This window comes from Dendropsophus ebraccatus, chromosome 9 (assembly GCF_027789765.1).
Source record: "Dendropsophus ebraccatus isolate aDenEbr1 chromosome 9, aDenEbr1.pat, whole genome shotgun sequence".
NCBI classification, from domain to species: Eukaryota; Metazoa; Chordata; class Amphibia; order Anura; family Hylidae; genus Dendropsophus; species Dendropsophus ebraccatus.
In genome coordinates, this window is record NC_091462.1 from 90,212,990 (window position 1) to 90,225,840 (window position 12,851).

At 45.2% G+C, this 12,851-nt stretch overlaps 1 protein-coding gene across 1 annotated transcript in view; it reads right to left on the reverse strand.

The window, feature by feature from the left end:
- Nucleotides 1–7,147: 7,147 nt before the first annotated feature.
- Nucleotides 7,148–12,851, reverse strand: part of DNAAF5 (dynein axonemal assembly factor 5) — a 46,784-nt gene continuing 41,080 nt past the window's right edge. Inside the window, exon 13 of the mRNA XM_069983842.1 lies at nucleotides 7,148–7,562. Within this exon, the coding sequence (XP_069839943.1) occupies nucleotides 7,399–7,562 (164 nt within the window). The 3' untranslated portion in view covers nucleotides 7,148–7,398. The remainder of the gene's footprint in view (nucleotides 7,563–12,851) is intronic.

Consider the following 12,851-nt stretch of genomic DNA (forward strand, 5'->3'; position numbering starts at 1 on the left):
CCCCTTAGCTTTCTTTCCTGCCCACTGCTGTCATTACACAGTTAACACAGGACTGATTTTTTTCACAGATTTTGCATCACATCACCCCAATATGTATTCCATACTAGCCGATGATGTAGCAGAGCTGATGCGCACATGGTGTAGCTATGCACAGTATAACAGGCATCTGTTTACTGGGGTGGGGGGGGGGGGTAGTGTAGGTTTCGATCTCTGCTTGCTATGAATGAAAACATTCTACTTCAGCGCTTCTCAATTCCAGTTCTCAGGCCTCACCAACAGGTCATGTTTTGAGGATTTCCTTAGTATTTGACAGGTGATATAACTATAGTCAGTGCATCAGGTATTATCACAGGTGTGCTTTGTATGGGAAATCCTCAAAACATGACCTGTTGGTGAGGCCTGAGGACTGGATTTGAGAAGCACTGCTATACAGAACTGTGACACAAAGACAGGTATATATGCCTGCATTCACTGACAGCAAGCAGAGGTAGAACTATAACTTTTCATATTACAGAAACCTAGGCTCAGGGACACATGTAAGTCTATGGAGTCTCCAAGTCAATAAACAGCTAAGGCTAGGTTCACACTGCGTTTTCAGCATCTGTTTAACCTCTTAAGGACCCATGACGTACCGGCACGTCATGGATCACTGTAACTTAAGGACCCATGACGTACCGGTACGTCAGCCCTTTAAACGGGCGCCGCGGCCGGCCGGGTCCCGATCGGGGGAGATAGCCTGCTATAATACATAGCAGGCCATCTCTCCCTGTCGGCATGGAGGGTTGTTAACCCCCCCATGCCGACGATCGCCGCTATTGGCTGATAAGCCCATAGCGGCGATCGGAACCTTTCCGGGCCATCGGTGGCCCGATGACCCGGAAAAAAATGGCGGTCGGTGCTGTCCGAGGACGGCACCGACCGCCATTACTGTAAAAAGTAATGGTGGTCACGGTACCACCGTCCCGATCGCCGTGAACGGCCGGCCAGCCGGCCGGCCGTTCACGGCGATCAAAGTCCCCACAAGTAATAAATACCTGCTCCGGACCCCTCAGCTAGGTAGCTGAGGGGTCCGGAGCAGGTATTTGTACATTACTCACCTGTCCCGGGGTCCTGATCGGCGTCTTCCGGGTTCCCGGCGTCCTCTTCATCTTGTCGGGACTTCGGCTTCTTCCGTGAGTCCCGATCGGCTTTTTCCGGCTCCAGCGTCGTCTATTTTCGTATTTTTCCGGCTCCAGCGTCGTCTATTTTCGGATCTTGCGCTCTGCTGCCCCCTAGCGGCTGATAAGTGTAATACACGTATCAGCCACTACAGGGATGTTCAGAATGTAGTAAAAAAAAAAATTTTTTTCCCAATTTTTTTTTTTCTATTTTCCGCACCCTATCGCCGCTGAGTGTTGATCAGCATCGCACGAAAGTGCGCTGCTAATCAGCAACTCCTCCTTTTTGGCGTAGGGTGTTTTTTTTTTATATCCTACTGCCACGGTCTGCTGATAAGTGCCGAACATAAGTGCGGCATTCATCAGCAACACCATTTTTGGCGTAGGTTTTTTTTGTATACTTACTGTAAAAAACACGTAAAAAAACACTACATTACACCACACTACATTGAATAAAGTTTTACACTACACCACTACATACCCCATATACCAATCCCCATATAAAGATGGCCCCTAGGGTGTTTTCGGTATCGGACGCATACATTATTATTGCCTCCGACACCGAAACAGCCAGTGAGGATGAATGGGGGGTCCTTTGTTCCTCCATTCATCCTCATCCTCCTCATCATCCAGTGACATGTCTGGGGGTAGCGTAGCGTACGCTGCCCCCCAGACACGTCTTTTCCGCCAGTACCGTCCCAATAAGAGATGACGGTATGGCGTGAAATTCTACAAACTCTGTGAGAGTACCTCAGGGTACACTTACAGATTTAGGGTACGTGCACACTGCGGAATGGCGAAGGATAACCCTTTGTGCATTCCGCAGCTGGCACCCGCCGGCGGACTGATGCAGGGGCGCGTCTCCGCCCGTGTCATAGACTCCATTCTATGCATGGGCGGATTCCATCATCCGTCATTCCATCAACACGTTGGACGCAGAGCGGAATCCGCCCGTGCATAGAATGGAGTCTACGACACGGACGGAGACGTGCGCCTGCATCAGTCCGCCGGCGGGTGCCAACTGCGGAATGCACGAAGGGTTATCTGTCGCGATTCCGCAGTGTGCACGTACCCTTAGAGTGTATGTAGGAAGGGACACCCGAATGCAGCCCCCAGATGCCCCCTCCCCCCCCCATCCTCGGAGTTAGTGGGGACATCGTCCGGGAACTGATCTTCCCACTGCTGGATAAAGGTCACCACCTGTACGGGGATAACTCTTATACCAGCGCCCCCTCTTCCGCTCCCTCGCTGCCCGAGCTACTGTAGCTTGCGGCACGATACGAAAATATCAGAAGTAGTAATAGCGCCCTAATATTTAGTAGCCATGGAGCGGACCCAGCGCTTCTGGATATGAAGGACCCCGTATCGCACCAGGACAACATTTTCCAGGTGACGTCCCCCACACTGGAAAACAGGGGAGACCCCAGAAGAAGTGCAGAGTGTGGGGTAACAGGGGGATCAGGAAGGACACCATTTACCAGTGTGACACCTGTCCTGATCCCCCCGGCCTCTGCATACTGGATCGCTCCAAGGCGCACCACACGTCACTGGGGTTCTACATTATCTAAATTCTGTCCCTTATTCCTATTTCAGGGGTCACGTTGATCCAGGGATTATTCTGATCGCCAATATGGAGTCGGGAAGGAATTTTTCCCCTGTGATGAGGCTACTGTCGTCTGCCTCACGAGGGGTTTTTGCCTTCCTCTGGATCAACACAGGTTGAATTTGATGAAAACCTGTCATTTCCAACCTTATAAACTAATAATTGGCCTAATACTCCCAAATAAGTTAGAATTGTCCCTTTTCCCCAGCTAAATAGGTATGGCCGCCATTCCCATTAGAGGATGCCATGATGCAATTACAAAGCCTCTGTGCGGCCAGGACAGTAGAAACCCCCCACAAGTGACCCCATTCTGGAAACTACACCCCATAAGGAATCTAACAAGTGGGGCAGCGGGTATATGGCCCCCTGGTGACGGCCACATTTGGGACGTGAAAATGAAAAAAATGGTATTTTTTATTTTCACGGCACATGTTCTACACATGTGCCCATCACTAGTGGGGTCCATATGCTCACTGCACCCCTTGTTAGATTCCTTATGGGGTGTAGTTTCCAGAATTGGGTCACTTGTCGGGGGTTTCTACTGTTCTGGCAGCACAGGAGCTTTGTAATTGCGACATGGCCTCCATCCCCCATTCCAGCCTCTAAATGGCGCTCTGTCCTTTTGGTGACTTGCCCTGTGCCCATATGGCAAATTATGTCCACATGTGGGGTATTTTCGTACTCAGGGGAAACTACCCTACACGTTTTGTGTTCATTTTCTTTTTTAACCCCTTGTGGAAATGGAAAAAAATCAAGGCTAGACCAACATTTAGTGTAATTTTTTTTTAATTTTTACTCTAAATCATTGATCTTGTCTTGATTTTTTCATTTTCACAAGGGGTTAAAAGATAAAAAAAAACACAATGTGTAGAGCAATTTCCCCTGAGTACGGAAATACCCCACATGTGGACATAAAGCGCCATGCGGGTGCAGGGTAAGCCTCCAAAGGGAAGGTGCGCCATTTGGTTTTTGAAGGCTGGATTTGGATGGAATGGATTTCGAGGGGCCATGTTGCATTCAAAAGGCCCCTGTGTTGCCAAGACAGTTAAACCCCCCACAAGTGACCCTATTATGGAAACTACACCCCTCAAGGAATGTAACAAGGGGTGTAGTCAGCATATGGACCCCACTGGTGACGGGCACAAATGTGGAACAATGTGGCGTGAAAATGAAATATTAAATTTTTTACACTATAATGTTGGTCTAGCCTTGAATTTATCATTTTCACAAGGGGTTAAAAGAGAAAAAAAAACACAAAATGTGTAGAGCAATTTCCCCCGAGTCCATAAATACCCCACATCTGGACATAAAGCGCCATGTGGGTGCAGGGCAAGCCTCCGAAGGGAAGGAGCGCCATTTGGATTTTAGAGGTTGGATTTGGCTAGAATGGATGATGAACGCCATGTCGCATTTACAGAGCCCTTGTGCTGCCAAAACACTGTAAACCCCCCACAAGTGACCCCATTCTGGAAACTACACCCCTCAGGGAATCTAACAAGGGGTGCAGTGAGGATATATACCCCTGGATGACGGGCACATTTGTGCCATGAAAGTGAAAAAATGAAAATTTTCACTTTCACGTCACATTTTTCCACATTTGTGCCCGTCACCAGTGGGGTCCATATGCTTACTGCACCCCTTGTTAGATTCCTTGAGGGGTGTAGTTTCCAGAATGGGGTCACTTGTGGGGGGTTTCCAGTGTCTTGGCAGCACGAGGGCTCTGTAAATGCGACATGGCCCTTGAAATCCATTCCAGTGAAATCCAGCTTCCAAAAGCCAATTGGCGCTCCTTCCCTTTGGAGGCTCGTCCTGCGCCCGCTTGGCACTTTATGTCCACATGTGGGGTATTTCCGTACTCGGGAGAAACTGCGCTACATGTTTTGTGTTTTTTTTTTTCCTTTTATCCCTTTGTGAAAATGAAAAATTGAAGGCTAGAACAACATTTTAGTGTAAAAAATACTTTAGTCTTTTTTCAAGCCATATTGTTTGGAAAATCTGTGAAGCACCTGTGGGGTCCAGATGCTCACCGCACCCCTAGTTACATTCCTTGAGGGGTGTAGTTTTCTGAATGGTGTCCCTTTAGGGGTGTTTTTTAGGTTTTGGCACCCCAGAGCCTCTGCCAACCTGAAGTGGTACAGTCAAAAATGACCAAAAATAACGGAGCCATTGAAATTCACTAGGCGCTCCCTTATATCTGAGGCTTGTGGTTGCGTCAAATAGCGCAATAGGGCCACATATGGGGTATTTCTATAAACTGCAGAAACGGGGCAATCAATATTGGGGTGCATTTCTCTGGTAATAGGTTTATAATTATGAAAAATATTGGATTACAATAAAATCTCTGCACAGAAAATTAAAATTTTCAAATTTCTTACACACTTAGCTTTTATTTCTGTGACTCCCCTAAAGGGTTAAAAAACTTTCTGGATGTGCTTTTGCAGAGTTTAGGGGGTGCAGTTTCTGAAATGGGGTGCTTTGTGGGGCTTTCTAACACACAGTCCCCTCAAATACACTTTAAACCTGAACAGTTCCCTAAAAATATCTGATTTTGAAATTTTACTGAAAATTTGGAAATTTGCTGCTAATGTTTTAAGCTTCCTATTGTCTAAAAATAATGAAATATAGTTTAATAAATGCCGCTAACATAAAGTAGACATGTTGCTAATGCTATTTAATATATAATTTATGTGGTATAACCATTTTCTGTATAAGCAGAAAAGTTTTAAAGTTGGAAAAATGCATTTTTTTACAATTTTTCACGCTATTTTGAGTTTTTTCATAAAGATTCGTTATAAGTATCGACTCCAATTTACAAGAAATGTGAAGTACAATATGTCACGAGAAAACAATCTCAGAATCAGCCGGATAGGTAAAAGCATCCCGAAGTTATTAATGAATAAAGTGACACTGGTCAAATTCATAAAATTTGCTCCGGTCCTTAAGGCCATTTCAGGCCCGGTCCTTAAGGGGTTAACGGATCTGTTTTTTGCAAAAAACGGATTGCAAAAAAGGGATGCATTTGTGTGCATCCGTTTTTCCATTAACTTTCATTATAAAAAAACGGATCAAAACGGATGCGTTTTTTACGCACAATAAAGTACTGTTGACACTACTTTTTTGACAGTTAAAAAAAACGGATCCGTTAAACGGATGCTGAAAACGCAATGTGAACCTAGCCTAACCTGGTCCCCAGGGAGGAGATCACATGCCCTGTGACTACAAAGGAAGGGGGGAAGAGGAAGCTGAGCGTGGTCAGAATGGACCCAGAGTAGAGTATTTTAGACATCCAGAGCTGATAAGAAGGAGAAAAGAACAGGGAAAGGGTGGAAGATAGGTTATATATGTATATTGGACATATGGTGGTATTGGGAAAGGATATTGTTTAGAATATTGTTTTTGTTATCCAGATAACCCCTTTAAGCTTCATTCACTTCAATGGAACAGAGCTGTAAAACCCCACCTAAACTGAGGACAAGACAGGTGCTGTTTCTGGAAGAAAGCTGTTATGGTTTTTCTAATCCTGGCCATACACCTTCAATAACTGACAGCAAAACGATCGCTCAGCCATCAGGTATTTCTCTCATCCGTCCCCTATACACAGGAACGTTTGGCACTGTCGGACAATCCTGTATTTTCTTTGGGGAAGGGTAAGAGAGCTCTGGCTGGGGCTTATCACTTCCAGATAAAAGGGGTCAGGTGGTGACTTTCTATCATGCCCAATGACAGTAATTAGTATCAGCCACTACACAGAGAATGGAGACAAACTATCTCCAGCTGTTTGCTGTGTAGTGTGGCGCAGCACACGTGTTGATTTCTGAGCGCTTCCTTATACAAGAGTCACATATGTTGTATTCAGAAGACAAGCACCTTCTGGCAAATCTAAATGCTGGTGTGCTGGGACTTGCTGCAGCCAGACTTACTTTACCTGTTCTTACACTGTCAGATGCATCCACATCCCATGTGTGACATTATCCATCAGAGAAGTATATAAGGTTTAGCAGACTCAGGCTAATGTTGCTATCATTCAGCAATGTCCTGCCGCTCATGACTCCATCCACCTTGCTTCCCCCAGTAACTTGCACCAGTGTTCTGTATGGGGGGGGTGGTTGGGGAGTCTAAGCTTGATAAAACCCCTATTACACAGGGCGATCAGCAGGAGTCCTGCTCACTGCCGATGTTATTACATGCTACGACAGTGAGCAGTTCTCAGTGGTGAGACCCTGAGTGATCAATACTTTCATGTCCCTGTGACACATCAATAGACCGACAGCAAAATCTTTACTTCCCTTACATTTGTTCTTGCGAGATGTCAGCTTTAGCACTTGAGAACACACGGACAGGTATTCCTTAATATAGTTACAATTAGCACAATGAAAGGGAAGCAGAATTAAAATGCAAAACCATTCGGCAGCTTTATTCAGTCGGTAAACCACATTGGCATAATCACACATGTTGGCATTCTGGTGGTTATTACATGGAGGGTCTCATCATGCTGGACAGGGAAAGGTTTCTGGATATGCTTGTAAAGCTCCAGGAGAGGCACTTTAGTTCTTCACAGTATAAAATACATAACTTTTTTTATGAAAATATATACGAGGCATAGGAAATAAATACATATAGAAAAGAATATTCTTGAATTTATTGGGGGAAAGGTAGAGATGACGTGCAAACACTGTTATGAGTGGTCTGGATGTGTTGAAGGAGTTGATCACAGTAGATGGGGGTCCTGTGTTTATGCTTCACGGCTTCAATCTCTTGCACCAGTAACGATGGGTATACAACGCTCGCTTCTTTTAGGACATCTACAAGACAGATACTGATCATGAGTCGACCTACTTTATATAACATTATCTACATTAGTGATATAAATGGATTTCCTCTGTCTCTCTTAAAGATTTATGCTAAACTGAAATGACACACAAAATAATAAAATGAAGTGAAATAGACTGAGAAGGCAAAGCCTTCCTTAAAATCCATCGCCTCTGAATAAGTGGGTGACTGTTTATACAAAACTAATATACATCTGCAAGAAGTAGTAACTAATGCTGCGTTTACACAGAGATTTATCTGACAGATTTCTGAAGCCAAAGCCAGGAATGGATTTGAAAATGGGATAGACCCCAGTCTTTCCTTTATAACCTGTTCTCTGTTTGTAGTCTGTTTCTGGCTTTGGCTTCAAAGATCTGTCAGATTAATCTGTCTGTGTAAACACACCCTAAATTACGAGGTTCAGGCTAGAGCAGGGATGGGGAACCTTCAGAACAAAGCTTTGGCTGTCCAGGCATGATAGATATTGAAGTTTTGCAACAGCCGGAGGGCCATTGGTTCCCCATCCCTGGGCTAGAGCTATACAATGGGACCCAGCAACATACTTACCATAGAGGCCCTTGGTGCCAAGGGGGCACTGCTTTGAGTTGTTCCTGATACCAAATATAGTGACATAACATTTTCTAGCAGAGGAAGCTCAGTGTACAGATATTTTTTTACACCTTTTAATATAATGGTAGCTATAGAAGTTCCTATGCACTGAGCTGCCCCTAGTGTTTGCTGAACTTAACAATTACATCATCTACTACATGCAGGTATATAAATCTGCATGAAGAAGATTTATCACCGTACTTCCGCTGTTATCAATACAGATTCAGGCTATGTTCATGCAATTTGCAACAACGGCCGTATATAAATATGAAAAAAATATGTTGGCCGGGTGTCTATGGGATCCCGGCCGGTGCGTATACACATGGTATGCGCTCCGGCCGGGATCCCTAGCGGCGCCGCAAACAACTGACATGTCAGTTTTCTGCGGCCGCTATTCACTGAAACCATGTCAGTGCACACTATGGAGCGAGCGGATTCGGCCGCTTGCTTCATAGTGTGCTATGGGGAGTTCTGATGTGGGCGGACGCGCGCTGATGTGCCCGCCTCAGAACTCCGCGGCAGGAAAGATCATGTGGCTGATACTGCCGGGATGATCTTTGCAGAGACCGGCCTGGTCACAGAACGGCCAGTCTCTTACGCTATGTGAACATGGCCTCAGACTGTGCACCATATTTATCACCTGGGATAAAGTTGGCAAGGCTTTAGTACAGTACAAAGAGCCACTTATCTATTAAAAAGAGGTTATCCAGGATTAGAAGGGGCACAGCTTTCTTGCAAAAACAGCACCACCCCTGTACTCAGGTTGTGTGTGGTATTACAATTAAGCTCCATTCACTTAACTGAAACTTGTGTGCAAAACCACACACAGCCAGGGGTGGTGCTGTTTCTGGCAGAAAGTGGACAGATTTTCTAAGCTAACTAAGTGAAGCCCGTACTTTTTTTCTCATGGGATCAAATAATTTCTGTCTACTGGGACCTTTTCATAGGGTACCTGTAACCAGGACAAACCATTTAGAACATCGTCTCCCACCTGTTGTAAAACTATAACTCTCAGCTTTCGACTAATGAACATAGTAGTTCTGCTATAGCTGGAACCCCACAGGTTAAGGAGTATTGACCATGGCCATATATTAGATATTCCATAACAGACAGTTCAGCAAGAGCCTCTGCACCCACTGAATGGTGCCTGTACCCCACTGTCTCCATGTATGTACTTTGCTTTTGGCCATGTGCTTTCTATTATTATATTCTATGAGTGTAAAACACAAGGATTTGTAATTTTTCAGTTGTAGTCACATGAAAGTATAGTTTCGGAGTGATGGCCTCTGTATTAAAGGGGTTATCCAGCGCTACAAAAACATGGCCACTTTCTTTCAGAGACAACACGACTCTTGTCTCCAGTTCAGGTGCGGTTTGCAATTAAGCTCCATTCACGTCAATAGAACTGAGCAGCAAAACCCCGCCCAAGCTGGAGATAAGAGTGGTGCTGTCTCTGGAAGAAAGTGGCCATGTTTTGGTAGCGCTGGATAACCCCTTTAAGGGTTTCTAAAACACACGTTTCCTATTGTCGGTTTAATTATGGTGATTTGCTGCCACCTACAGACAAGTATCAGTTACTGCAGCAAATCCGCTATATATGCAGTCACTGTATATAAAGCATTGTTCTCCAAACCTGTGGCTCTACAGCTATGCCTTTGCACTAGAGATGAGCGAACCGGGTTCGATCCGAACCCGAATGTTCGGTATTTGATTAGCGGGGGCTGCTGAACTTGGATAAAGCCCTAAGGTTGTCTGGAAAACATGGATACAGCCAATGACTATATCCATGATTTCCACATAGCCTTAGGGCTTTATCCAATTTCAGCAGCCACCACTAATGAAATGCCGATCGTTCGGGTTCAGATCGACTCGAGCATGCTCCAGGTTCGCTCATCTCTACCTGGCACGATGGAAGTTACAGTTTTGCAATAGCTGGAAAGTCACAGCTATTGCAGCAAAATGATGTCCTATAGTAGCCCAAGCACTGCTCTGAGAATATAACTCTACAACAACTCTGCGATGTCCACAAACCAGTAAGATAACAACCCGAAGCCACTGCTCCAGCAACCTCATATACTAGAGAGATGCTGTAGTGAAGTTACTTGAAGAGCTACAGGTGCTATATAACACAAGTATTATATTCCTCATTTGTTAGGGAGTAGCTTAAGGTATACAGTTCTGCAGTTGTCATACCTGCCATGTTGAATGGTGTGTGTCTGAAAGGTGCCCAGATAATAGGTCTATTATTTCCCCTTTAAGCACCCCATCACATTATGCCAAAGTGATTTATGTAGTCAGGACAGGTCTATACATCATCCCCTGGCAGCACAGACCAGCAGCAATTTGTACAACAGATTTAAGTGAACCTGTCATCCGTCATAACACTCAATGGCGTCTCTGAGACATCGAATAATGAGGCTTAAAATCAGAAAGCCAACGATCCAAAGCACCTGAAGTCATGTCAGCCGAAAAGTGAGAGAAAAAGACAACATTTGTATAGAAGAACTCCAGGAATACAATACTGAACATGGATATGGTGTCCCATATAAGCAATACACAAAAAATCTGGGTTTCCTGCTGCCCCCTCTTTAGACTCTGGGTATACAGTGATCAAGCCTTCTACTGGAGGTATATGCTCCTGACATATACAGTATCTCTCATGATTCCACTGCACATGCGTAGTGGAATATGTCAACCACTGACTGCTATAGTAAAAAAAACAAACTAGATTTGCATTTCCAGGGAAATACATAGTGCTTGAAAAGGAGCGCCCCTTTACCAGTGACTTCCTTTTAACTTTAATCCTGGGTGCCGTCCCTTTAAGAGCGACTTGGGTCCCATCCCTTTAAGAGCAACTTGGCTCCCGTCCCTTTAAGAGCGACATGGGTCCCTTTAGTAGCGACCTGGGTTGCTTTAAGAGCGATGTGGGTCCCTTCGCTCTTAAAGGGACCCAGGTCGCTCTTAAAGGGACCCAGGTCGCTCTTAAAGGGACCCAGGGATATTTCACTCTTAAAGAGCCCCAGCTCGCTCTTAAAGGGACCCAGGTCGCTCTTAAAGGGACCCAGGTCGCTCCTAAAGGGACCCAGGTCGCTCTTAAAGGGACCAATTTCGCGCTTAAAGGGACCCAGGTCGCTCTTAAAGGGACCCAGGTCGCTCTTAAAGGGACCCAGGTCGCTCTTAAAGGGACCCAGGTCGCTCTTAAAGGGACCCAGGTCGCTCTTAAAGGGACCCATTTCGCTTTTAAAGGGACCCATTTCGCTCTTAAAGGGACCTAGGTCGCTCTTAAAGGGACCCAGGTCGCTCTTAAAGGGACCCAGGTCGCTCTTAAAGGGACCCAGGTCGCTCTTAAAGGGACCCAGGTCGCTCTTAAAGGGACCAATTTCGCTTTTAAAGGGACCCATTTCGCTTTTAAAGGGACCCATTTCGCTCTTAAAGGGACCTAGGTCGCTCTTAAAGGGACCTAGGTCGCTCATAAAGGGACCCAGGTCGCTCTTAAAAGGACCCAGGTCGCTCTAGCGACATTGGTCTCTTTAAAAGCGACATGGGTTCCATACCTTTTGGAGTGACTTGGGTCCCTTTAAGAGCAACATGCGTCCCGTCCGTTTAAGAGCAACTTGGGTCCCGTCCCTTTAAGAGCGACTTGGATCCCTTTAAGAGCTACATGGGACCCTTTAAGAGCGACTTGGGTCCCGTCCCTTTAAGAGCGAATTGGGTCCTGTCCCTTTAAGAGCGAATTGGGTCCTGTCCCTTTAAGAACGACTTGGGTCCCTTTTAAAAAAAACGACTTGGGTCCCTTTAAGAGCGACATGGCTCCCGTCCCTTTAAGAGCGACTTGGGTCCCTTTAAGAGTGACTTGCGTTCCTTTAAGGGCGACCTGGGTCCCTTTAAGAGCGATCTGGGTACTTATAATGGTAAAGATCATTGCTCGGTTACCATGACAACCTTACTCATGTCAGTGAGACAATCGTTAAGAACCTTCCATGTATTACATCTTCTATTGGCCAATAGTGGACATGTGACTGTGGATGGTGTGATACATTGCATGACGAGACCTTAGAGTTCCTATTGGCTGCTATATTTCAGCTATTTGCATATGTGCTGTGATTGGCTGTTAGCGGTTAGAGTGTGGCCATTATTTGCAATGGGCCATTATTTTCAATGGGAAATTTGGGGTCTTTAAACGTAAATTTCTTAAAAACGACAAATCTGATCGAAACGAAAAATAGATAGCACACCACACACCGCTGAGGGCTTTGAAACGCAGTTTGAACGGAGTCTGTGTGTAAAGCGGTTCAAGCTGTATTACGCGCAGAAAAATAGCTGGAAGAAGAAGAAACGGAAGAAGAAGAAGAATACGGATTACAATATAGTGCTTTTCAAGCACTATAAAAAGTATACAACATTGTATATATTTTTCTTTTTGCAAAGCCCTCTGTAAAGCAGAACCTACTGTGCTTTTCTAATTGTTTTAAAAAGTAGTACAAGATATACACATATTTTCTTTTTTGTCTTTTCCATATGAATGGAGTTGTCTGCATAGTGTGTCTGTCATTTAGGGCAGAAGGTTTAACACACATATACACCAAACAAAAAGTTTCTGATGTTTTATGACTATTGGCTGAACAAATGTTCAGCCGACAGCCCCCTGTCTCATGATCCTCCTATGTACACTC